At 48.6% G+C, this 26,812-nt stretch overlaps 1 protein-coding gene across 1 annotated transcript; it reads right to left on the reverse strand.

The window, feature by feature from the left end:
- Positions 1-2,276: 2,276 nt before the first annotated feature.
- Positions 2,277-26,367, reverse strand: Lck (LCK proto-oncogene, Src family tyrosine kinase). Its single transcript, XM_055611482.1, has 13 exons — positions 26,170-26,367; positions 10,775-10,884; positions 10,404-10,485; positions 10,148-10,238; positions 9,830-9,928; positions 9,450-9,553; positions 9,091-9,240; positions 8,653-8,805; positions 8,328-8,507; positions 6,091-6,167; positions 5,859-6,012; positions 5,647-5,778; positions 2,277-2,924 (listed from the first exon to the last, which is right to left on the reverse strand). Exons 2-13 carry the CDS (start codon positions 10,877-10,879, stop codon positions 2,722-2,724), a joined length of 1,530 nt encoding a protein of 509 aa, XP_055467457.1. The 5' UTR covers positions 10,880-10,884; positions 26,170-26,367; the 3' UTR covers positions 2,277-2,721.
- Positions 26,368-26,812: the final 445 nt, after the last annotated feature.

Raw genomic sequence — 26,812 nt, forward strand, 5'->3', positions numbered from 1 at the left:
AGGTCTCATTATATTTAGTTTTGTATTTACTCCTTCCTTCGGGAATTACAATGGCAGGGTGGGCCTTTAGTGATAAGGTAAGAAGGCAGTTTTAGCATAATGAAGGGCCAGGAAACAGACTTTCATTTCTTAGTTGCTCCTTCCCTCCTGGCTTTAGGTAGGCCTACTTAACCCTTCCTAGGATGCCTTTTTTGTCTGTCTTTGCAATATAGAGAGAAGACCCCAACTTTTACCAGCTCCACGGCCACACACTGCCTGTTATGGAAAGAGATCATGGGTACTGAAGCATTTTGCAAAATGTAGAACAAGGTTTACAACACAGAGCATCTAAAGTGGGTGGTATAAAGGAATGAGTTTATACTCTCATGACTCAGAGATTGTTTGCCAACTTTAAAGCTTGGCCCTTTTGACATCTTGACTCCTCCCTTCTCTTACCAAACATATTGCCATTTCCGGGTTTAATTTTTTTAAATCAGAATTTTAAAAATTCTGACTTTGATTTTCTTTCTTCATTTTCCTCTTTCTCCTGCGAACAGCAGCAGCACCAGGTTGGTGGCAAATGGCTGCTTACACTTGACTTAGGATAGCATTATGTAGAAGGGACCCTGGCAGTGAGAGAATTCATGTCCCAACTAACTGGATAGCCAGTGCTTGCTCCTGAGAACAGGCAAGTCCCAGGAAACCAAAACTCCCATTCGTTAAGAGACAGCCAGAATCTAGAGTTTTATATATAAGATCTTCCCAGGTTTACACATTGACTAAGTTTATCTTTAAAATGCAGTGAAAAATACTGAACCTCAATGGGCTCAGCTGTTAGGAGCACTTGCTGTTCTTGCAGAAGATCAGACTTTCATTCCCAGAACCCGCGTGGTGGTTCACAACCATTCCTAACTTTATTTCCTACATCCTCTTCTGACCTCTGAGGGCACTGTACAAGCTCTTGGTGCACATACATACTTACAGGCAAAACACTTATATACATAAAAATGGATCTACAAAGAGAGCTGATCTTATCTCAGTGCCTTCTTTACAATCCACAAATTGTGTCTGGTTTTCTTTTCCATTTTGAAACATATTAGTTACCTTTTAGTGACTCTTTTAAAATGTCATATAATTAATTTTTTTATTTTTTTATTAATTATTTACTACAATGTATTAACTTTGTATCCCAGCTGCGGCCCCTCCCTCGTCTCCTCCCTCTTCTCCTCCCTCTTCTCCACCTATGCCCCTCCTGTTTGTCTGTTTGGGTTTGTTTCTTTGTGTGTTTACGTTTCTCAGACAGTTTCCCTGTGTAGCCCTGGCTGCTCTGGAACTCACTCTGTAGACCAGCCTCCCTCTGCTTTGTGAGTGCGGGATTAAAGGTGCGCACCACCACCACATGGCTGGTTCGTTGTTTTGTTTTTTTTTTTTAATTTGAGACAGACGGGTTCCTCTACATATTACTGGCTGTCCTGGAACTCACTCTGGAGACAAACTGGCCTCAAACTCAGGAGATCCTCCTGTCTCTGCCTCCTGAGTACAGGGATTGAAAGCATGTGCGAGCCTGGTACTGTGGCACACGCTTGTAATCCTAGGACTCTGGGAGGCAGAGGCAGGAGGATCTGAGGCCAGCCTGTTCTACAGAATGAGTTCCAGGAGAAGCAGGGCTACACAGAGAAACCCGTCTTAAAAACAAACAAACAAACAAACAAAAACGTGTGCCATCACACTGGCCGATGGTGGTTTTATCCAGGAAACGTAAGATAAACTGAGACCTGGTAGTTTTCGTGGCACTGGGGGTGATGAAGAGGAAAAGATGGGGTCCTGACTATGAAGTTTGGAGGGGACTCAGAGAAGTTCTTGTTCTGTTTAGTTTTTCAAGACAGGGTTCCTCCATGTTTCTCAGGCTGTCCTGGAGCTCACGCTGTAGACCAGACTGGTCTCAAACTCACAGAGATCCGACAGCCTCTCCCGACAGGAGTGCTGGGCTTACAGGTGTCTGCTGCCACTGCCACTCAGCCCAGAGTCAGAGGGTTTTTAGTAGAGCTAGTCTCTCAGGCAGATTGACACTCAAAGGCTAGCATTTCACACTGTACGCTTCACACGATCATGGCTCTTCCCACGTTCGGTGGAGAGACACGTTTAGATTAAAGGTGAAATATCCTGTAGGAATGCTGGCAACTCACAGCAGGAGAAGCAAGGGTGGGCGATCCAACCGGAACCCCAGCTTCCATCATCTGACACCCCACACACACACTGTCTGCCATCAGGAAAATGAAGTGCACAGTAGAAAACTGTACGTCCTTAATCAACAGACATTTATTGAGCTCCTGGTGTGTGCTAGGCGCCGAGGCAGAACACACAGAGCTATCAGGCTGGATGGCAGCCCACAAGGGGCTTCTGGAGGCCCACAGGAAAGAAGCGGTAGACAGAGACACGCAACAATCAGAGGTCTTCTCCCCTCTGTGGTTTCAGGAGAGGGAAGGGTCCAGGAGAAATGCCTTAGGTGGTATCCAAGACTTAGCCTCACATGTTCCACGGGTATAAGGCACATGTATAGAACCCACACAACTATAGATGTGTGCGCCAGACCAAAACTGGCATGATGTGTGGCACGTGCACAGGCTTCACGTGCAGAGTCCGAGTCCATGTGTGTGCAGGCCGCACGAATATGGCACAGGAACTCCATCTGCCCCGGCCAGGGCAAAGGGATGGAGGAGGGTCTTGGGACCGCAAGGCGCGTCAAGGCTGGGGCTGGTACTGGCCCTCCGTGGCGGTGAAGAAGTCGTCCAGGACGCTTCGAAGGTAGTCGAATGTGGGCCGCTCCTCCGGACGTTCCTTCCAGCACAGCATCATGAGGTTGTACAGCTCTTCCGGACAGTTGTCCGGTCGCACCATTCGGTAGCCTCGCTCCAGGTTCTGGATCACTTCAGGGTTGGTCATCCCTGGAAGGTTGATGGAAGCAAGAACCTTAAGCCTTTGCACTTCTGAGACCTAATAGCTGATGCTAAATTGGATTTGTCTCTTTCTTTCCTATTTGCCTATCATCTATCTATCTCTATCTAGCTTTTGTTTGTTTGTTTTTATTTTTTGGTTTTTCGAGATAGGGTTTCTCTGTGTAGCCTTGGCTGCCCTGGACTTTGTAGACCAGGCTGGCCTTGAACTCACAACAATCTGCCAGCCTCTGTCTCCCCGAGTGCAGGGATTACAGGTGTGCACCACCTCATGCCCGGCTGTTTGTTTGTTTTTCAAGACAGGGTTTCTCTATGTAGCTCTCGCTGTCCTGGAACTCTATATACCAGGCTAGCCTCAAACTTGGAAAGCCACTTGCCTCAGCCTTCTGAGTGCTAGGAGTGCACCACCATTCCAGGCTCCATCTATCTATCTATCTATCTATCTATCTATCTATCTATCCATCCATCCATCCATCTATCTATCTATCTTCCATCTATCTATTTTTGTGGTACTTTGAATTGAATAAAGGACCTTATAAAGGTCAAACAAGCACTCCATCACTGAGCCACAACCCCCATGAGTTGGAAATCCTAGTCCCCAACTCATAGCACTAGTGGGAGAGGACAGAACTTTTTTTTTTAATATTTAATTTATTTAACTTTATTTTATGTGCATTGGTGTGAGGGTGTCAGATCACCTGGAACTGGAGGTACAGACAGTTGTGAGCTGCCATGTGGGTGCTGGGAATTGAACGTGGGTCCTTTGGAAGAACCTACAGTGCTCTTAACCACTGAGCCATCTCTCCAGCCCAGGACAGAATTTTTAAGAAGTGGGGTCTAAGCCGAGCACGGTGGCACATGCCTGTAATCCCAGCACTCAGGCAGGCAGAGGCAGGTAGATCTCTGTGAGTTCAAGGTCAGCCTGATCTACAAATCGAGTCCAGGACAGCCAAGGCTAGGAAGATAAACCCTGTCTTGAACCCGCCGCCCCCTCCCCCAAAAAAAGGTCTAAGATGGTTATAGTGGCACACCTTTAATTCCAGCACTCAGGAGGCAGAAGCAGGTGGATCTCCATAAATTCAAGGCCAGCCTGGTCTACAGAGTGAGTTCCAGGACAGCCAGGACTACACATGTGTATAGTGCCCAAGATGGCCAGAAGACGGCACTGAGTTCCTTGGACCCATAGTTACAGACAACTGTAATCTGCCATGTGGGTGCTGAGAACTGAACCCAGGTCCTCTGGAACAGCAGCCAGTGCTCTTAGCCACTGAGCTCCAGTGTCATCCCACCTGCCCCTCAGATAACAACTTTTAAGAATGAGTTCTCAGCTGGGCATGGTGACCCATGCCTTTAATGCTGACACTCAGGAGGTGGAGGCAGAGGCAGGAGAATCTCAGTGAGTTCGAGGCTAGCCTGTTTTACAAAGTGAGTTCCAAGACAGCCAATGGCTATAACACAAAGAAACCCTGTCTCAAAAACAAAACAAGCAAACAAAAAACAAACAAACAAAAACCAATACAGTGCCTCATTAGGGGGCGTACTTTTCTAAGGTATGCCTGTGATTGTTCTTATTTGGTGGCAGTGATGGGTTAGGGCTCAGAACAGATGACAGCCCACAGCCAGGACAGTGTGGTGGTATCCCTAGCTTTGGGAATAGGCACAGGGTTGAAACTGGGCTGAGATAGGACAAGCACAGAGCTGGGAAATCTTTCTGTCTCTAAGGCCTCTAAAGGTTAGAGGAGTCTAACCTGATTCTCAGTGCCTTTACATTTCTGGGATCAAATATCAGCTCCTGTTGCCCTGGGCTTATGGGAAGTTTCTGCCAATCTGGCCTCTCTGCTCTGTAACCTCCCTACTCTTTTCTGTGCCATTTCCTTTCCCCAGAGGTTGGCAAATTCCTTCTAGAAAAATTCCACCCCTAGGCCTAGAAGTAGACCTCAGTGGCAGCATGCTTGCCTTGCATGCACAGGGCCTGGGTTTGATCCCTTGTTCCTCCATGACTGGACACTTAGGTACGTACATGCCTGTAATCCCGGCATCTCATAGAGAGTTAGAGGCCAGTCTGAGACACTGTCTCAACAAACAAACCAACCCTAATGAGTAAAAATAAGTTTTCAATAAAATCCCACCCATCCTGGTTGAACGAGGGGTAAGGGCCCTTTCTGGGAGTTTCAGTAAAAAAGGACCATCGCGTAGTGAGCAGCCCGCATGGGTCAGAGTGTTTCACAAAGTCTCTTGTTTTACATATCAGGAAACTGAGGCTAAGAGAGATGACACAATTTACCCAGCGCAACGATTAGCAATGGTTTAGTATGGCCTGAGCACTGTTTTTATCTCATATTTAAGAAACAGAGGGCTGGGTGATGGTGGCACATGCTTTTAACCCAAGCACTTTGGTGGCGGAGGCGAGTGTATCTCTGAGTTCAAGACCAGCCTGGTTTACGGAGTGAGATCCAGGATGTCTGCCATGCTAGGGGGCCCATGTCAGCATTAAGCAAGGAGCTGGAGGTTTTGAGAGGTGGGGACTCAGAGACAGAGATGGAAGCCGGCTGGGAAACGAAGCATCTAATGGGGGATGTTGGAGTCACAAGCCCAAGTGGATGGAAGAGAAGTGCCTAGAAGTTTCATAGTCTGCACCTGGGAAGAAGTGAGGGAAAAGATGTGTTTGCTACCCCTCCGTATAGTCCAGGCAGTTGTTTCCCTCAAGGCTTACCTGGGTAAGGGATGCGGCCATGGGTGACAATCTCTGTCAGAAGGATCCCGAAAGACCACACATCTGACTTGATGGTGAAGGTGCCATAGTTAATAGCTTCTGGTGCTGTCCATTTAATGGGAAATTTGGCTCCTAGAGGGAAGCAGAGCTAGCTCACTTGGGCACGCTTGCTCCACGGCGGGACCTGAACCTCCTCTCCACCCCACACCTACCCTCCCTCGCTGTGTACTCATTGTCCTCGATGAGGCGTGCCAGGCCGAAGTCTGCAATCTTGCAGCTCAGTGTGTCAGACACCAGGATGTTGGCAGCCCGCAGGTCACGATGGATGTAATTCTGCTCTTCGATGAATGCCATGCCCTCTGCAATCTGCGGGTCAGGGACAGGTCATCAGTCTTTACCCCACCGACCTGCGACCCTAACCCAGCCCTTTGACAGGCTCCTTACCTGGGCTGCCATGTCCAAAAGTTTGTTGATGTTCAACTTGATGCCCGAGGGGGTCTTAAGAAAATCTACTAGGCTCCCTGTGTGCAAAAGCAATAATTATTGGCCCAAACTGCCCCAAGATCCTTCTGCTCTTCCAGGATCCGGAAGCACTACCTGACAGTAGCAGGAAGGATAAGGACTGAAGAAAAGAGTGTGTGTGCAAGGATGTGGGTGGGATGGTCAGCATACGGGAAGGTCTTTTCCAGAGAGGATCCAGAGGCTCCACAGCAGCCAAGGCCCTGCAAATCCCGCGCTTGTACCTTCTTCCCATGGACCTGTCTTTTGTTTGTTTGTTTGTTTTGTTTGTTTGCTTTTGAGACAGGGTTTCTCTGTGTAGCCTTTGCTGTCCTCGACTTTGTAGACCAGGCTGGCCTTGAAATCAGAGATCCACCTGCCTCTGCCTCCCAGAGTGCTGGGACTACAGGCATGGCCCACCAGGCCCCATAGACCAGTCTTTATCACTCTATCACAAACAAGTTTTGGATTATTCATATAAACAGCTAGACTCTTTGAAGTCTAGAAATCTTTGCTTCATCTCTTGTCTCCTAAAGGTTTCTCCTTTTCTTTTCCAGTCCAGCTGGACTCTTCTAGACTCTTCCTACCAATTATCATAAAGTCTTTCACCATTAGCAAGGCAGTTGTGGCACATGATTCTAATCCCAGCACTCAAGAGGCAGAGGCAGGTGGATCTCTGAGTTTGAGACCAGGACAGCCAGGGCTACAATGACAAATCCTGTCTCAAACAAACAAAAAAAGAGGTTGGGCAGTGGAGGTACATGCCTTTAATCCCTGGAGAGGTAGGGACAGACAGACCTCTATGAGGTCAGGGCCAACCTGGTCTATAGAGTGAGTTCTAGGACAGCCAGGGCTATACAGAGAAACCCCATCTTGAAAAATAAATAAAAAAAAAAAAAAAAAAAGGCAGGGCTGGAGACATGTCTCAGAGGTTAAGAACACTGGCTGCTCTTCTAGAGGTCCTGAGTTCAATTGCCAGCAACCACATGGTGGCTCACAACCATCTATAGTGAGATCTGGTGCCCTCTTCTGGTGTGTAGGTGTACATGCAGACAGAACATTGTATACATAATAAATAAATGGATCAGAAAGAAAGACAAAAAAAATCAAAAAAAGAAAAAAATAATTTAAGAATTTTTTTTTTTCACCATTCACACTCCTGGGGTATTTGGGAACATCCTTAAATCACAAACTCTGCTTTTTTCAGTGTCCATTACCAAAATGAGATTTCAGCTGGGCATGATGGAACACAGAGCACACCCTTAATCCCAGAATTCAGGGAGCAGCGGCAGGAGGATCTCTGCAAGTTTGAAGTCAGCCTGGTCTACATAGAGAGTTCTTGGCCAGCCTATAGTGCACAGCAAGACCCTGTCTCAAAAACAAAAAAACAAGGGGCTGGAGAGATGGCTCACTGGTAAGAAGGGCACTGGCTGCTTTTGCAGAGGACCTGGGTTCAATTCCCAGCACCCCTATGGCAGCTTCCAACTGTCTATAACGCTAATCCTATGGATTCTAACACCTTCATACCAATGCACACAGAATAAAATTTAAAAAAAAAAGACTTTTTATGTATATGAGTGCTCTATCTACATGTGCCCCTGCAGGCCAGAAGAGGGCATCAGATCCCAGTATAGATGGTTGTGAACCATCATGTGGTTACGGGGAATTGAACTCAGGACCTCTGGAAGAACAGACAATGCTCTTAACCACTGAGCCACCTCTTCAACCCCCTAAAACCACTATGTACAGATTAAAAAGAACTACCTGGGGCAGAAATTGATTGAATTGATCAGGCCAAAGATATACAATTATAAAGCCACAAGTCTGTGCAGGCACACAGGCTCTTTGATCCTTAATAAATATAATATATATGGGGGGGGGTAGAAGCATGGCTCAGTGGTTAAGAGCACTGACTGCCCTTCCAGAGGACCTGGGTTCCATTCCCATCAACCCCACAGTGGCTCAAGCGTTCTGAGATCCATGTGGGTATTGGAAGAATGGAAAAGAAACGGCAGATCAGAGACTATGAGGATGAATGCTCTTCCAAAGCCTGTCCCACAGGGGACCCCCTGGAAGGAAAGCGTCCTCAGAAACCCTCAGCAGCAGGCCAGAGGAAAAAGCACATTCCTAGAGTGGGTCCACAGTAGCATCCTCAAGCGGCTAGACGCATCGGGGACACCCACCGTTCTCCATGTATTCTGTGATGATGTAGATGGGTTCCTGGGTGACCACTGCATAAAGCCGGACCAGCCGCGGGTGCTGCAGCCTCTTCATGAGGTTAGCTTCAGCCAAGAAGGCATCGGGGGACATGCTCCCTTGCTTCAGGCTCTTCACTGCCACCTTCGTGTGCCCGTTGTAGTACCCTGAAGGTGGGGTACGGGAGGAGGAGTTACAGAGGCCACGGCCATGAACTAAGTAGCTACCCTGAGCAGGACAGTGTGACATGAGGCTCACAGCCGGGAGACACGTCCTCCCCTCTTTCCAGTCAGTCCTGAGGGCGACACTCACCCATCCACACTTCCCCGAACTGGCCAGCTCCCAGCCGCTCAACCAACTTCAGTGTCTCCCTGGGAACCTCCCATTCGTCCTCCCACCAAGGCTTCTGGGGCTTCTGGTTCTGGCAAGGACGGCTCAGTTTGGTACACAGCCCATCCGAGGCGTCTGTAAGGACAAAGAAGGGTCAGGCAGCACCTTGGGTGCCCCCTCCAGCCACTACCTCTCTCCACTTTCCACGCGGGGGAAACAGACTGGCGTGTGGGGGAGGTGGTGGAGTCGTGGGTCTATCAGCCAACATCAGCCTGCAGGGTCGAAGGTTATACCTTCATACCCCTCATCCACTGAAGGGGAATGAAAGATGGTTGGAGGGTCCCTAAGACGGCCTGGGGAGGGGGCGGGGAAATAGGCTGCTAGAGCGTTCACAAGGGAAGGTGTTCTGCAGGAGCTCACTGGTGTAATGGCGGACCAGCTCGTGCAGCCCGGGAAAAGTGATCCGAGGGGAGATGTAGAAGCCACCGTTGTCTAGGTTACGGATCTTGTAATGTTTCACCACTTCTCCCTGGTTCTGGTCGAAGTCTCTGACCGACAGTGAGAAGGATCCTGAAGAAAGATCGGAGAGCGGAGAGGGAGGTGAAGAGGAGAAGTGGAAGAGGAGCAAGAAAAAGAGCGGGATCACGTCCCGTAAACCGGGTGGCCACCGCGCCCTCTCCCTGCCGCCCCCTGCCCCGCTCCTTGGCCGGAGGCGCTCACGCTCACCTCGCAGCCCCGCCCACACGCCGAGGCCCCGCCCACCAGGCCCTGTCACTCACCCGCCGTGCTTTCACTTTCCCGGATAAGGAAGGATCCGTGGGTGTTCCCGGGGGCCAAAAGCTGCCGCTCTGCATCCTTACGGCTCAGATTCTTGAAGAACCAGCTACGGAAGACAAACGCAAGACTGTAGGCTGTTGGCTGAATCGTTTTTTTTCTCCCCCAATAAGTAGCCTGGGCTGTCCTGGCACTCGCTCTGTAGAACAGGCTGGCCCCAAATCCGGAGATATGCCCGCCCCTGGCTCCCGAGTGCTGGGATTAAAGCGTGAGCCACCTTTGGGCAGTTCTTCTTCCATCGCACTCAGACGGCCCCCACTCCCGGGACCATGCCCTACTCTGAGACCCCTGGGCTCCCCCATACCCACGGAGGTCCCCTGCTCACGGTTCAGGCTCCAGGCTGTTTGCTTTCGCCACGAAGTTGAAGGGGATGAAGCCTTCCTCGCCGGTGGTCAGGGACTGAGCTTTCCACCACTCACCGCTCCTGTGCCACAGAAACCCATCAAAATGTCCTGCAAAGCCCCCGGAAGCCCCTCGGAGTTCCGAGTTAGGCCAGGCCACAGCTCGCTCCCCTAGTTCAAGAGCTCTGGAGCTTTCCACCTTATTCTAAAACCTGAGGCTGGAGTCTGTCGGGAGTTCAGGAGTGCTGAGGACACAAACACACACAGAGAGGACAAGCAAGCTGGATTAGGGGGATACTCACTGCTCCAGGATTCGGAGCTGTTCACCCTTCTCAAAGCCCAGGTCTCCATCATGGGAGGGCTCATAGCTGTGCAGAGCGATAACCAGGATGTCTGTAAAGACAGGACGAGTCAAAAAGAACCAGCCTGGGGCTGGCAGGGACGGCAGAGCGCTAGAGGCACAGGATGAGACAAGGTGGAGGGGAGCTGGAGAGGGTATAGACACCAACAGCATCCCTCCACAGGCCTTAAGTTTCACGCCCTGCTGGGTGGAGTCACCTTGCAGTGGGGAGGCTGGTGGGAGGGAGCCCTCATAGGTGACCAGTGGGTCCCGAACGTCAGAGCCATTCCGGATGGGCAGCTGTGGGGCAGGAAATGAGGCCAGGGTCAGAGAAAAAAGACTGGATCTGAGGCTGGCACCCCTCCTCTCGGCCCTCTCTCTGAATTCACCAGCTATGTGTAGACATGACCTTAGGAAGTCTGTCCCTCTCTCCGGGCCTCTACCTTGCTGGACTCTGAGGAACATGGGTGTTATTTCCAGGGCCTTTGGTTGTGGTACCTTAATTCTTTTTCTCCTCTTTCTCCCCACCCCCATTTCTTCACCAATCCTATCTCCCACCCCCACCGCCACCCCAATCCCATCTTCTTACTGTGGCCTTGCTGTCCAGTGGGACAATGGGATAATGGCAGTTTTCACACACATCAATGTTTTCCATCCAGTCATCTTCAGGGTTTGAGCTGCAGCCACAGCCCATGATCCCTAAAGGAATGTAGAGACGCCTGGCCTGAAGGAGCTCTCCCTAAGCCAGTTTCCCCCAACATCAGACATCCCAGAGTACTGCCCTGGAATTTACAAAAAGTACCTGAGATTGTCAGCTCAGGGACTCCCATTGGCCCCTGAGACATGAAGAACTGGAATGTGGAATTGTAGGCCGGAGCCCTTCAGCGACAACTAAGTTCACAGGAGGCCCAGGCCCTGGGCTACTCCCCACCCTCCCACCTGGGATGGGCAAACCGCCACAGGCGCCTTTGTTAGTCTAGTTACCCACTTCCTGCCTCCTCAGCCTGGCTACCCCCCCTACTTTGGGGGACTACCTGGGAGACATCACACACTTTGCCAAGCCCTGGGGGAAACCTAGGTTTTCATTTCGCCCTCCCCACCACGGAGGGTCCCTTCCAGTTACAACTCCCCTGCCTCACTACCGAAGCTGAGAGACCAACCCCCAGCCTCTGCCCAACCCCAGCCCCCACCCCACTCACACCACAGTCTCCTTCAGGCGGTTTCTCCTAACACGCTTTTGCCTCTCACCAGCAGAAAGAAACGCTTCTGCGGCCCTGTTGGCTGTTACTTGTTTTAGCGGTGGAAACTTTTTGTCAAATGAAATCAAGCAGAACCTCATAGGCACAGCAAGTAGGGATGCTCTAACCAAGGCAGCACAGGGCTCGCTCTGAAGCCTCTGGAATCCCCATGTACCTCCTTCCCTGTCACTGTCCCTCAAAACTGCCTGCAAAGCACTGGTGGTCAAAGAACCATCTACCATGAGAAGATGATGATGATTTATTTTAAAGGTAAGTTCTTACTATGTAGCTTTGGATGGCCTCAAACCTGCAGAGATCCGTCTGCCTCTGAATGCTAGCATTAATAAAGGCGTATGCTATCTTTTTTTTTTGGACCACTTTGATGTCATCCAATTCTCAGTCGTTTAATCTACTGTGCTACATACCACACACACACACCGAACACATACACAAACACACACAGCTACCCACACATTCATACAACTTGTACTCCGAACTACTTTGCCTTTTCTTTTTTTTTTCCAGAGCTGAGGACCGAACCCAGGGCCTCGAGTTATGTTAGGCAAGTGCTCTACCACTGAGCTAAATCCCCAACCCCCTACTTTGCCTTTCTGAACACCCACAATTATTTTCTTTAGACCACACCTTTGTATTTATCATATTATCTTTTTTTTTTTTAGTTTTCGTGTGTGTGTGTGTGTGTGTGTGTGTGTGTGTGTGTGTGTGTGTGTATCTGGGGATGAACTCAGCAAGCGCCTTCACCAGAGGCACCATCTTACCTACCCTGGGTTTGTGACTCTCTTATTTGTCTGCTAAGCTCTAACTCCATAGGCAAGTTTCCACTTCAATGTCACATCTTGCTCTGTGCCTCTCAGGCTCCTGCAGCGCTTGCTCGGGCCTCAATTGTTGGGTCAGGCACCGAGTGTCATTCTTATGTTCTGTGTGTCAATACTAATGCTTCTCTCTCCCCCCTTTAAAAACTGTTCTGTCTTCATCTCTATTTGTCTGTCTCTCTATGTGTGTGTATTCACGTGTGCAGGTGCCCAGAGAGGCCTTTGGTTCCCCTAGAACTGAAGTGACAGCAGGTTGAGACACTGGACTTCGACCTCTAGAAACAGAGCTCAAGTCCAGTGATAGAGCAACAGGCATTATTGACACTTGAACCATCTTTCCAACGTCTGTCCTTCCCCCTTGATGGACATAGCTCCCTCAAGACTAGAAGCTGTAAGCCAGGCATGGTGGCACACGCCTGCAATACCAGCGCTCAGGGAAGCAGAGGCATGTGGATCTCTGTGAGTTCAAGGCCAGCCTGGTCTACAAAGGGAGTCCAGGACAGCCTAGGCTACACGGAGAAACCCTGTCTTAGAAAGAAAAAGAAAAAAAGAATAGAAGCTGTGTATCATCTGCCTGGAAGCGCCTACCAGCGGGATGTGGGCATTAAGCAGTCTCCCACCTGCAAAGGTCTTCAAAATCATCAAACCAAACCTCCGTTTTCATTTATTTATGTGTTTATTTTTTTAGCAGGTTCTCACTGCACTGCCCAGGCAGGACTTGTGCTCAGTTGGTCTTTCTGCTCTGCCTCTCAGGTAGCTGGGCACACATACATAGCTTTGACTTCTGACTTTACATGATCAAAGCAAGCCCCAGGGAGGCCTGCCTGAAGCCGCAAGCTTGCAGCTGAGGAAAACAAGACTTGCTAATTTATGCTGTGTCCAAGTGGATGTAGGAGCAGGGAGGTTTCCAGTTAGCAAAATTCAGAAGATAGGCTCCGGAATCTGAAAGACCTCTGCTCAACTATTAGCTGAGTTCTAGACATAGGCGTGCAGGTCTGTGATCCTGGCACTTGGAAGACAGAGGCGGGAGGGTCAGAAGTTCAAAGTCATTCCTCACTATATAGGGAGTTCAAGATTTCCATGAAATCCCCTCTCAGAAACAAACCAAGAGCCCAGAACCTAAAACAGATGATACTGGTGTTCCTGGCTTTGTTGAAACCATTCTTGGATGCCTCATTTTTCCTCACCTGTCATTGAGGCTTGTCAACCCTTTCTTATCACCCTACATACTGTTAGCTTAGTTTACTGGAGCTCGGAAAGGCACCCACCAGCATGGGAAAATTGGACTGGGGAATGATCTTCTTCAGGCTCATGGTTTTTTGCATCTGAGCCACTCCTAGCTCCCACAGGATTTCAAAATGTGCATCTTCCTGTGTATTTGACTTTAAACAATGTGTACTATATGGAGGAATAATAAAACATCCACAAACATCCACGGAACATTAAGCTAAACCAAGAGCCTTCAGAGGGGGTGTGGATGTAGCTCAGCGGGTAGCACACCCGAGGCTTCAATTACCAGCACCGAAGAAAATCATTTTGGTGGCTGGTTGTGGTTCCAGTCCTTGGGTAGAGGCAGGAAGATTAGGAGTACAAGGCTAGCTTGGGATACAGGAGACCTTGTGTCAGAAGCTAGAGAGAGGTGAGTAGAGTAGCTAGAGGGAGGTGAGTACACAAACACATTCATTCTTCCTTCAACCCATTTTTGAGAGGCCAAGCGGCAGACTCAAGTTTGCCTGCCAGAGCCGACTTATCATGTCTTATCAGCTCAGTTATCTTATGGCCAGAAAGTGGCTAACAGCTTAGGAACTCCCAGAGCAAGAGCGGTGAGTAAGATCCTGTTTTTGACACGGCCTTGGGAAAACATAGGCTGGTTAAGCTGTACCCACAGTGCTAACACCAGCTGGGCTGGGCTCTTAGAGCAGTGGGTGCCTTTCAGGACTGACATTGTCAGGCAGGAGAGATTGGGTGTGATGGTTTGTGCCTTAATCCCAGCTCTCAGCCCTGGGAGGCAGATGCAGCAAATATCTACTAGGCCAAGGTCAACCTGGTCTATATAGTGCGTTCCAGGGCAGCCAAGGCTACATAATAAGAAATACACTCTGTCTCAAGAAAAGGAAAAAAGAAGAGGAAAGTTTGGGTTAAGAAGAGCGATGCAGGGGCTGGAGAGATGGCTCAGTGGTTGAGAGTCCTTGTTGCTCCTCCAAAGGTCCTGGGTTTGAGTCCCAGCAGCCACATGGTGGCTCACAGCCCTCTCACGCCAGGTCAAGGCATCCAATACCCCATCTTCTGCTCTCTACAGGCACGGGCCCACAAGTGGTGCACAGACACGTAAAACAAAAACAACTTTAAAAAAAACAAAGAGAAGAAGTAGAGTGATCTAAGGCCTGATGGCACAAGGTTGCAAGGTGGGTTGCCAAGGAAGATCGAGAGTTTGAGGCTAGGCTAGCCTGAGCTACCTCACAAAACCTATCTGGGGCAAGGGAGATGGCTCAATGCCTAAAAAGCATGCAGTGCTCTTTGGCACAGAATGAGAGCTTAGTCCCCAGCACCACAGTGGGTGGCTCACAACTACCTGTAACTCCAGCTCCAGAAAGACCCCCTCCCTCCAGCCTCCGCAGGTGTGTGCACTCACATACCCATGCCACACACACCCCATAATAAAAGTAATATATATATATATATATATATATATATATATATATATATATATATTTTTTTTTTTTTTTTTAAAGGGGCTGGCGAGATGGCTGAGTGGTTAAGGGCACTGGTTGCATTTTCATGAGACAGGGATTTAATTCCTAGTATCTACATAATGGTTCACAACCATCTGTAACTCCAGTTCCGGGGGCTCCACCCTCTCCTAGCCTCCTCTGGCATGGGGAATGCATATGGTGTGCAGACATACATACAGAAAAAAAATGCACATACACATAAAAGTAAATAAATAAATACTGTCTCAGAACAGAAAAAATAAATAAATAAAACCAGGCCTTGGCACGCCTTTAATCCTGGAATTTGGTAGGCAGAGGCAGTGATAGATTTCTGAGTTTGAGGCCAGCCTGGTCTACAGAGTGAGTTCCAGAACAGCCAGGGTTACACAGAGAAACCCTGCCTTGAAAAAAATAAAAAGAATGAATCATTGAAAGAAAGAAAGGAAGGAAGAAAAGAAAAGAAAAAAAAAAGCACTGAGACCCATGTGTACCAGCTCAGACACTGTGGATAGCAAATGCTGGGCTCTTGAAGCTTGAGGCCAGCCAGGGAAAGACTTTAGAAAGACTTTATCTCACCAGACAGTGGTGGCACTCGACCTTAATCTCATCACTCCGGAGGCAGATGCTGGCAGATATCTGTGAGTTGAGGCCAGCCTGGTCTACAGAGTGAGTTCCGGGACAGCCAGGGCTACTGAAAGAGACTCTGTCTCAAAAAACAAAACAAAAAGTTTGGGCTTGGGAGTGCCATTCAGAACACCTGATTCGTATATACAAAGCTTTGGGTTTGACCCCCCCCAGCACCATTAGAAAAAGGAAATTATTAGTTTGATAAATTACACTGTTTCATCAATGTAAATTTAAGTTTCTGATTAAATTTTAAGCAATGGGTCAGGGCGCTGGAAAAATGATGACTCCGTCAGTTTAGAATAATTTTTTTTAATGCAGGCTCGCCATTTCCTATTTTATTCACTAGGTTGTAATCTGTTGACGTCATTCCTTTTTTAAATTTTATTTATTTATTTATTTATTTATTTATTTATTTATTTATGATTTTTCAAGACAGGGTCTCTCTGTGTAGCCTTGGCTGTCCTGGACTGACATTACAGGAGTGGGCCTCTGAGTGGGGCTTCAGAAGGTAATCTTGCTTGCCACAAAACCAATGTCCTGACTTTGATCCCGGGGACCTACGTGGTGGTAGAAGAGAGCTGATGCCTATAATTTGCCCTCTGGCCTCCATATACACACGGTGGCATGTGCACACCCACCTGTCCACACATTTTTTAAGGAGCAGAGGGTGGCTAGGGAGAGACCTCAGTCGGGAAAGCGCTTGCCACGCTTTTCCTGGGAGCTCTGCTCTCAGCTCCCGTGTGGAAGACTTGGCATGATGGCGTAATGCCTGTGCGAGGGAGATGGAGGCACGTGGACGTTTGAAGCTCACCGACCAGCTACATTAACCATAGAGCCACAGGTTCCACTGAAGTGACCCTGGACAGTGCCCTAAGAATGAACCTTTTTCTGGGTGTGGTGGCACACGTCCTTAACCTCAGCACGCAGGAGGCAGAGGCAGGTGGATCTCTGTGACTCTGAGGCCAGCTGCCTGGTCTACGGAGTGACTCCCAGGACAGCCAGCGCTACACAGTGGGATCCTGTTTTAATAAAAGAAAAGAAAGACACCTGACCTCTGACCTCTACACCCACACACATGCAGAAGCATCTGCATAAATATGTGTACACGATATACAAACACATATACACAAAGTCGGAGGGATGGCTCCGCCATTAGAAACCCGTACTGCTTTTGCAGATGACCCAATTTCAGTTCTCAAATTCCACAACGGTTGTCTCCCAACCACCTGTAACTCTTTCTCTAGGGTATTTGATGCCCTCTTCTGCCTCCTTTGACAGACACCTGCACTCATGTGCACACTCAAATGCATGCTCGGGCGCACACACACACACACACACACACACACACACTTTAAAAAATACATACACACCAGCCAATAAATAAACACTAAGCATGGAGAATCTGTGAGATCAGGGAAGTTAAGTGATCTTCCCAACAGCAAACTGCTATTTTCTGGCAAAAATTCGAAATCAAACCACAGCTGGCTGGAGGGGCCCACCACTTCAATCCCAGCACTCAAGAAAAAGAGGTAGAGAGATCTCTGTGAGTTTGAGGCCAGCTTTACCTACACAGAAAATTGCTTTACCATTGTGACAAGAGGACCACATAGAGAGACCTTGAATCAAAAAAGAAAAAAACAACAACAACAAAACAAACAAACTAAACAAAACAAAAATCAGAACCCAGGAGCTGGGCGTGGTGGCCCATGCCTGTAATCCCAGCACTTGGGAGGCAGAGGTAGGAGGATCTCTGTGAATATGAGGCCAGCCTGGTCTACAAAGTGAGTCCAGGACAGCCAAGGCTACACAGAGAAACCTTGTCTGGAAAAACAAAAAACAAAACAAAACAAAAGACCCCAGAATCCTCCATCCTTTATTGAAGTGTTTTCTTCTACTATGTCACCCCGGTATGTATCTATTTACACCCAAGAGTGGGGTCCTGAAAAATCTCGAAGGAAGTTAGACAGGAAGACAGGAATGGAAGAGAAGATCCCTCACCCCAAAATGTGACCATTGCCAGCTGTGGTGACACACACCTTTATTAATTCCCGCACTTAGGGGTAGAGGCAGGAGGGTCTTGTGAGTTCCAAAACAGGCTGGGCTACGTAGAGAGTTACAAGCCAGTCAGAGCTATACATTGTCACAAAATTCTCTCTCTCGCTCTGTGTCTCTCACACACACATACACATACACACTCACACACACAAACTTGACCATTGTATTGTCAACAAAGGCTTTTCTCACCAAGACAATTCTCTCTCCAGCTGGAATGCACTTAGAGCTACTTTTACCTGACCAGAGAGTGCAAATGTGTACACAATTCAGTGAGTATCTTGCTTACTTTGTGCAAAACCATGGTGTTTGCTTGAGTCTCTGTGTGACAGATGGGTAGTCTCTAAATTGTAGCCAAGCCCATCTGTAAAATTGTAAGGTGCTTCTTTTTATACAAAATGTGAGTCTTACCTGTCTGTTCTCAGTTTATTTCTATTTATTTATTTATTTATTTATTTATTTATTTATTTATTTATTTATTTATTTATTTATGTGTGTGGTTTTTTTAAGAAACAGGGTTTCTCTGTGTAACCTTGGTTGTCCTGGACTCACTCTGTAGACCAGGCTGGCCTTGAACCCACAGAGATCCTCCTGCCTCTGCCTCCCTGAGTGCTGGGATCATAGGCCTGCGCCACCTTGCACCTTGCCTCTGATCTTAGTTTAAAACAAAGCTTGCAGTGTAGCCAAATGTGGTCTAAACATGTTAGGAACAAGGTCGATAGCACTGGCTGCTCTCCCAGAGGACCAGGGTTCTGTTCCCAGCTCTCACATGGTGGCTCACAACCACCTGTTATTCCAGACCCACGATATCCAACACCCCCTCCTGACCTCCATGACGCTACATACATTAGGTACACAGACACATTCAGGTACTTGTACACATAAAATTTTAAAATATTAAAAAAAAATAGATAAAGAGATAAATATTGAAACAATGTAAACTTCTCATTGTCTGAAATGGAAAGGGGGGCGGGGGGAAAGACAGTCCCCAGGGCTCCTGGAGTCATGGAGGACAAAATTTGGTGTGAATGAAGAGCCTTTTTTTTTTTCCTTCTACTATTCCTTCAATAGTGAGAGTGGTATGGATGCTAAACCATTTCTGACTAGGACTTGCTCTTGGTCAAACTCAAAGCAGTATGTATGGTCCACTAGGCGCTGTGTGCTCTTGTAAAAGCGCTCCCCCCAACCCAGTGTTAGTGGAGCCAGAGCTGAATTTTGGTTCCCACCTTACTTGTTGTTCTTCAACACAGAGCCACCAGACACAGTAGCCTTGTTCACATGGTATATAACACATAACAAATCAGGCTGTCGAAAGATCCTGAAGTAAGTCCTCTCTCTCTCTCTCTCTCTTTCTCATTTTTATTGTTGCCAAGCATCGCCAGGCCTTTCATTTCAGCATTTAGAAGAAGAAAGCCAGTGGCTCTCTGTTCTTAGTCAGTCTCCATGTTGAGTGCCAGGCCAGCCAGGGCTATATGGTGACAACCTGCCTCAAATAATAGTAGTAGTAATAATAATAATAATAATAATAATAATAAACATTTATTGGCCTAATTCAGTGGTGCACAACTGTAAAATCCCAGCACTCAGGGAGGCAGAGGCAGGAGGATCTCTGTGAGCTCAAGGCCAGCCTGGTCTACAAAGCGAGTCCAGGACGGCCAAGGCTACACAAGGATACCCTGTCTCAAAACAAAAGGTGGGTGCCTGCGCATGCTCCCATATGTGTGCATGCCACTGCACTAATGCGGAGGTCAGAGGACAAAGGTCAGGAGTCAGGTCTCTCCTTTCACTACGTGGGTTCCATGGAGAGAACTCAGATGTCAGGCCTGGCAGCAGGCACCTTGAGGGGTCACCGCTCAGCCATCTTGAGGGTCCCTGGATTAGATTTTTCTGATCCCAGAATGGCTTAGGGGTCAAACAGATCAAAATGAGCTCTGATTCCCTTGACTCGGCCATGATTCCCAGCTTCATGACCATTACCTCTCTTCCTTCTCCAACAGCAGACTTATTGATTCATGAATGTTGTGTCTGCACTGTGGGCCAGCCTCTTGCCTGAGCGTCTTGGACCACTGCTTTGCATAGAATATAGGCAGGCCAGGCAGTGGGTGATGCACACCTTTGATCCCAGAGGCAGGCAGACTGAGTTCAAAGCCAGTCTGGTCTCACATGGTGAGTTCCAGGACAGCCGGAGCTACAACGAGAAACCCTGTCTTGAAAAACCAAAAGCAAAACCCAAACAAAACCCACAAAAACAAACAAACAAACAGGGATATAGGAAGACCATTTTGTGGCAGACCGCTGACATGTGTTAGGCCATTGTGAAGCAGAATCTGCCAGACACTTAACAGCTTCTTGTCATTTTCTTTTTCTTTTTTTTTTTTTTTTTAGCAGCCAAGATTTGAATGTTGTCAAAGCCGCACATGTTCCAGGAAGGACCTAGCCGCACAAACCTCATCATGATACCAAAACATTAGGCTTGGCAGGCATAATAAAGTTTGCTAGCCAGTAAAGGAGCCGTGTGTCCCGCCTTGGAGATTACTAAGTAGACCATGCTGCCCCCGGACTGCATAAACCCACCTGCCCCTGCCGCCGAGTGCGGGCTTCCAGGTGTGTACCACCACTCCTCGGTTCCCCAGTACTTGGAAAGTTTCTGTTTGTTTGAAACCGGGTCTCGCTTAGTTGCCCCAGGGAGCCTCCTGTCTTTTCCTCCCAAGCAGCTGTGATTACTGCCCTGTGCCCATGGCCTTTCACATGCTAAGAACATACTCTTCTGTGAGCCACGCCCTCAGCCACGAGACGGATGTACTCTCTCAAATAGGGACTGCCTTAAACACAGAACTGATCCTGTTTGATAATCACTGTCGTCAGTAAGGGCTATGCCGTGGTTCTTGAATGTGGCATCATAGTGGTGGTTCCTGCCCTGGGTAACTCCAGGTCCACTTTGCATTATGGGATGGAGAGGAAGGAGCCTTATGGCTCAGTGCTGCTGAGGCTGAGCTCACTGTGTCTCTGTCATAAAGACTCAGCTTTGATTCCACAGTCTCTCGGTCACTCACTGGCAAAAGATCTTCGGGAAGATTACTAAACCTTGCTCTCCACACACCCGAGTTTTAAAATAACCATTACAGCTATTTATTTTTGTGTGTACATGTGTGTGGGCAGGCATCCTATGCTGTTAGTGTGGAGGTCAGGGGGCAGCTGGTGTAATCAGTTTTCTCTCTCCACAGTATGGATCCTGGAGAGCCAATTCAGGTTGTCAGGCTTCGAAGTAAGAGCTTTACCCACTGAGCAATCCTACCCCTCCCCACAAACACATAAAAACACACAAATACACAGGCATAAACATATACACAAAAAATACATAAACACATACACAGCCACATAGAAACACAGAAACACACACAAACATATAAACATATACACAACACACATAAATGTACACATAAACATACAAATACACACATATAATCACACACACAAACATACAAACACAGAGTATATACACACACACAAAACAAACACAAACATACAAGCACTCACACACACCGTTTCTTTGAGTCAAGCTAAGTAGGCCAAACTGACCTCAAACAATGCTCTCGTTGCAACCTCCCAAGTGTTGGGGTTATAGGTTGGAGCCACCAAACCCAACTTAGATTTCTGAACCCTCAGACCCTCTCCTAATTCCTGTATCCGGAAAGCAAGAATAGACATGGACCTGCATCTTGGACCATTATGAGCACTGTATATGACACATGGAAAACCGTGCAATGTAAAATGCTTCATACTACAACAGTGACTGTTTCAGTTGGGGTGGGGAGGTATAATTCAGTGGGAGGACTGACTCACTAATTTGTCCAGGCTGGCCTTGAACTTGCTCTGTAGCCAGGCAGGTCGTAAACCTTCAATTCTCCTGTCTCTGTCTCTCAAACAGTCAGCATAATTGGCCTGTGCCACCAGGCCCAGTCACATTAAAGACTACGCAGATGAGAATGATTATCGTCTGAGGCGGACATGTGTTTCATTCTGCGTCTTCCACATCGAAGCTGCCTGTCATTTTCATTCTTCCTCATGATTCGGGGCACTTCCGCTTTAGCTCTGTAGGTCAGGCTGGCCTCGGATTCACAGAGATCCATCTACCTCTGCCTCCAGAGAGCTGGGAACCAAGGCCTGCGTTATCACTCCCTGGCTCCACTTTTTAAGGCATTTACCTGAAATAGAAACTTCACGACCATAAAGGGAAAATCAGTGCCACTAACCATGACATGACATGTAACCATGACATGTAACAGGCAGTTACATGTCAGCGCACAACAGAACATGTAAATTATCATTTGTACATGCTCATCCGTCAGCCTCCAAAATGACTCCCACAGTCAGCATCTTACACGCCACAGTGTGGGAGACAGCTGCGTGAGAGAGAATTGGAGCTGAGGTTCTGTCCATAGGCAGTAATCTTTCTTTCTCTCTTCCTCTCTCTCTCTCTGCGTATGTGTTTGTGTGCTTGAGCATGGAGGGGTTGACATTAGTTGTTTTCCTCAATTGCTTTCCTCCCAACTTTTTTGTTTCACTTTTGGAGACAGGGTTTCTCTGTGTATAGCTTTAGTTGTCCTGGAACTAGCTCTGGCCTGGAACTCAGAGAAATCCGCCTGCCTCTTCCTCCCGAGTGCCGGGATTACAGGCGTGCACCACTGTGTCAGGCCATGGCGCAATTTTCTGAACTGGCCGATCTATTGACAAAAATGAAGCGGGCCTTCCAGCCTTCCGGTCTAGTGCAGATTAACAGCGGTGAACAGACCGAGAACAGGCCCCATCACATAGCCTGCCCTCCGTGACGGAGACGGTGTCCCTCGGTGGGTCACTTCATTTTCACCCAAAGCTGAAAGGCCTGCTCTCTGCTGTTCCATCAGGACTGTCGCAGCTCCCAACAACACATTCTCACAGCAACACTTTCCAGGAAGCGACATGAAAATCATCACTATTACCCACTCCCCAAGCTAACATCAGAGTCCCATGTATGCAGAGGGGGAGACTCCCAAGACGCCTCATGCCAAGCAAATGCGGTAGCCAGTAAATTAACCCGCATTTGAATGTATCTAGAGGCCCATTATTTCATACACTTTTCGTGATTTGCATAATTTCATATAACTATCATTGTAGTCCTTCGAAATGAATGTCATTATCAACTCCACTTTACAGATGCAAAGCTGAGCTGAAACTGGGTAAAGCGATTTGCCTGAAGCCTCCTAAAAAACCAAACGAGTAGGGAGTTGCAGCTGAACCTTGCTCTGCCCACTCTAGAGATGGGGCTTTAACCTTCCACCTGTCCGCCAAGGCCCCACGGGGCAATCTATCAGCAGGCAGATGGCTCCTAGGGACACATCCCAGAAGCGGGATGGAGGAGGCTGTCTTTCTGGTATCTTTAGATGCCTCTGTGCCGTTTGACTTTAAAAACAAAACAAAGCCAGCCCGTGTGCTAATTCTGTAACTGCAAAATAAAAACAACAAAATCACCACCAACTCAAAAGCTCTATTGAAGACACACTCCCCCGTTCTTTCCCTCTCCTTTCAGACAACATCTGTCTATGGAGCCCAAGCTGGTCTCACATTTCTCATCTTGCCTCTGCCTCCTCAGGACTGTGACACCATCCTCTGTGAGTGACAATCCTTTGAGAACATACCCACTCTAAAGCTCCCCTGACCTTTCATCCCAGGGCTGGAATAGGTGGGAGAGGAAAAAAAATGCTTTCTGTCCTAGAAGTTTTAGGACCAGACAAAATGAATCAGGCTTCTTCTCTGTAGAGATTTAACAAGCCATGGGACATTTGTCCCTGAGGCCATGTTGGTTGGCTCTAAAACCTTTTCTTTCCAGGTGCACCATGGAACTTTTTTTTTTTTTTCTGGTACAAGCATTACATATTCCAGAGCCACACTGAGGGGAGCCATTAAAGATCACATTTTTAGACACTGGGCAAAGTGAAATGCACTTCGTGTACATGAGATCCTGGATGAGGGGCGGGGGGATAGGGGTCGGGCGTGGTGGTGTATGCCTTTAATGGCAATGCTCAGGGAGGCAGAGGAAGGTAGGTCTGTGTAAGTTCAAGGCCAGCCTGGTCCACAAATGGAGACCAGGACAGCCAAGGCTATATAGGGAAACTCTGTCTCAAAAAACAAAATAAATAACAAATAAAGCAAACAAATAAATAACTAAATGGTGGAAGAGGAGAAAGGTCCCTTTTTTATTGGATGTTATCTTGGGCCTGCCTTCCCCTACCCCAGCACCTTCCTCCGAACTGAACCTGGCTTTGAAGTCATCAGCCTGTGGGTGTGTAGGGCCTTGTAGGATCCTACCACTGATCAAACCTGCACACAACTATTTTCCTACGACACAGGAGAAGCTTTGAACAAGGAAGATATGTTTGTGAGTGTGTAAGCATTTTTTTTTCTAAGTTAAGGTCCTAGCTATGTAGCCCACACAGGGCTCAAACTCTCCACGCTCCTGCCTCAGCACACTGTGTGCCAGACAATGCAATATGGGGCCTGGCTGAGAAACCCTCTCTTATGACAGATCCCTTCTCTCAAGTCAGAAACTAGCCTTCCTGGGTCTTCACACTCATATACAGGAAACAAGCTCATTTACAAAGCCATACCACAAGCTTGAGGGACTGGCCTGTTCACCAGGCCCTGAGTAGGTGTAATCGTGAGTGTGAACAAACACTCTGCAGGGAAAGGAAGTGCATGGCTTCCCTTAAGCACCTACTGTGTGTCAGACTACCCAGGATGCACTGTCCTCGTTATCCCTCTGATTCTGCCAGGCGCTTTGGAATGGAGAACTTTGTTACTGTGTCTTTATAAGCAGGCTGAAGTTTGGAGTGGAGAAGCCGCTCACCCAGGCAAACATCGGGCCCGGAATTGCTCCTTGGCCTCTCTGATGCTGAAAAGTTTGTTTTTTTACACTGTACCACATCCCTGGGCTCTTGCAGCTTTGACTTTATTCCAAAGTCTCTGCCTCCATGTATCCAGAGAGTGGCACCATTGGATAAGGACCTTAGCTTTACAACACAAGCACTCTCCAGAAGGAGCTTCTGCCCTTCCCAGCCCTGCCTTGTTCAGGAGGCTTCCGGATCCGACTGAAGGAAAGTTCTCCCCCATCTGGTCTCAACCCATTCTCTGCCCTTGACCTCTGGGCTCTTTTGATCTTAAGAGCCACTGTCCTGAGTTCCAAGGACTAGGGCCCCTGACTCTCAGTCAGAACAGGGCTGGCCTAGGGGACTGCTGTAGTTGCCTGTTCAAGGACATATGAGACACAGGAAGAGCTGGTGTGTTTCCTGCCTCTGTAGGAGGCAAGAGGTCTTGGAGAAGGCTGGCATATGCTGACAAGACGGAAAATGTGTTTCGCAAACATCTCCATCGAGGCAAGGGAAACCTGGAAAGTCAGCGGAGGCGGAGACTGTCTCCCAGAGTTTAGGCTTAGAACGAGAGGGGATGGGAGGCAACTGATGACCAGTTTCTGGGCCTCCACCCTTTGGGGCCTGAAGCAAGAATCATGAAATCATGAAGACCAGCATGTACACACAAACACAGCTGAATTGAGACAGGAGGCAACAAGGGCAAAGGACATCCTGTCCTGACACTTGGCAGGACAGGAACGGTGGCTTTCCAGATGGAAGTTCAGAAGTTCTTGCCCTGAGCCAGCTGTACCCCGTCCGGGATAAAAATATCCTTCCTCTTCCTTTCTCCTCCCATTCTCATTCACTACGAACTTCCCCTGGGAGCCCACAGCCATTCTGGGTCAGCATCCCTCTCATACCTAGCTTCCTGGCAACCTCTCTGTCTTTCATGGTCTGGTCACTAAGGCTCAACTCAGTTCTCATGTGTCCATCTGGATGCCATGGGTTACCCTTTCACAAATTTTTGTTACTCGGGTCTGCCCCAGGGACCAGGGAATTGGTTCTTGGGGCCCTGTGCTCAGGACTGGCCATCTCATCACCCACCACATGTGTCACAGGAGTAGGAGGAGTCCAGCTCCAGCCATCACCCTCCCCAGGTCCTGCTCTGCCGCTGTCCAGCCTGAGGAGGTATGGGTTAAGCAGGTACATGGCCACCTTTGGGCCACAGAAGCCTCATCCTGTGATGGACTGGTGACTGCGGATGGCCCTCCTTTTTTGTTTGTTTGTTTTTGTTTTTCGAGACAACGTTTCTCTCTGTATCCTTGTCTGACCTGGACTCGCATTGCAGACTAGGCTGGCCTCAAACTCACATCAGTCCACCTGCTTCTGCCTCCCTGAATGCTCCGATCAAAGACATGTGCCACCACACCCAGCTGCTGGCATCTCGTGAGGTGGGGAATGACAGACAAGAGAAGAGCAGAGGCGACGAGAGCCACCAACCTAGCCAACCTGCAGCCAGACATTTCTGAAAGGCGATTGTACACCCAGGGAGCCTGTCCCTCCACACAGACGCAGCCCTCTGCGGCCTGGCTTCCACCGTCGCCCCCCACCCCCGACTGTTCTTCCCTGTACCCCTTACCTGCCCAGCCTGGGAGCCTTCCGGCCCATTCACATGTTGTTCCTGGCGTGGAGTGGCTGCCTGGACCTGGTCTCAGCTCCCCTCGCCTTCGTAGTCAACACCTGTCTCTTCGCGCCCACGTTCCACCCTGACTTCCTGCCTCCTTCTGAGGACTCCGCAGCCAACCCGGCCCCAGCAACCCGACCACAAGCCTCCAGCACCCCAGGCTTCCTGCCGCCATAGCCCTAGACCCTCAGCCTCCTGGGTCCCAGACATCTCTAAGCCAGCCCCTACTCATACTGAGGGAGGCACTCGGAGGAGGGAAAGCTGAGGAGAGGTCCATGTGTTATGGCACCGGTCTATCATCCCAGCACTCTTGAGGTGGAGACAGTAGTGGCTACATACAGAGTTCCAGGCCAGCCTGAACCCCATGAGTCCCTGTCTCAAAAAACCAATAATAATAATAACAACCAATGAGAGGACTTTTCTTTCTTCTCAATGCAGGGTCTTACTGTGTAGCCCTGACTGTCCTGGAACTTGTACTGCAGACCAGACCAGTGCGGCCTTAAACTCACAGAGCACCATGCCGTATGCCTCCGCTTCCCCAGTGCTGGGATTAAGGGAGTGGGTCATTACACAGGGCAAGAAAGGATGCTTGGTGGAG

The sequence above is a fragment of the Psammomys obesus genome, unplaced genomic scaffold, assembly GCF_907164565.1.
Source record: "Psammomys obesus unplaced genomic scaffold, mPsaObe1.curated_primary_1811, whole genome shotgun sequence".
Classification (NCBI taxonomy): domain Eukaryota; kingdom Metazoa; phylum Chordata; class Mammalia; order Rodentia; family Muridae; genus Psammomys; species Psammomys obesus.

Excerpts from the sequence above, each read along its gene's own strand:
- Lck (XM_055611482.1), bottom strand. The coding sequence starts at position 10,879 with ATGGGCTGTGGCTGCAGCTCAAACCCTGAAGATGACTGGATGGAAAAC. Across the intron at positions 9,554-9,829 it reads AACAGCCTGGAGCCTGAACC|CTGGTTCTTCAAGAATCTGA; the intron begins GTGAGCAGGGGA and ends TGTCTTCCGTAG. Across the intron at positions 6,013-6,090 it reads TTTTGGACATGGCAGCCCAG|ATTGCAGAGGGCATGGCATT; the intron begins GTAAGGAGCCTG and ends CCTGACCCGCAG.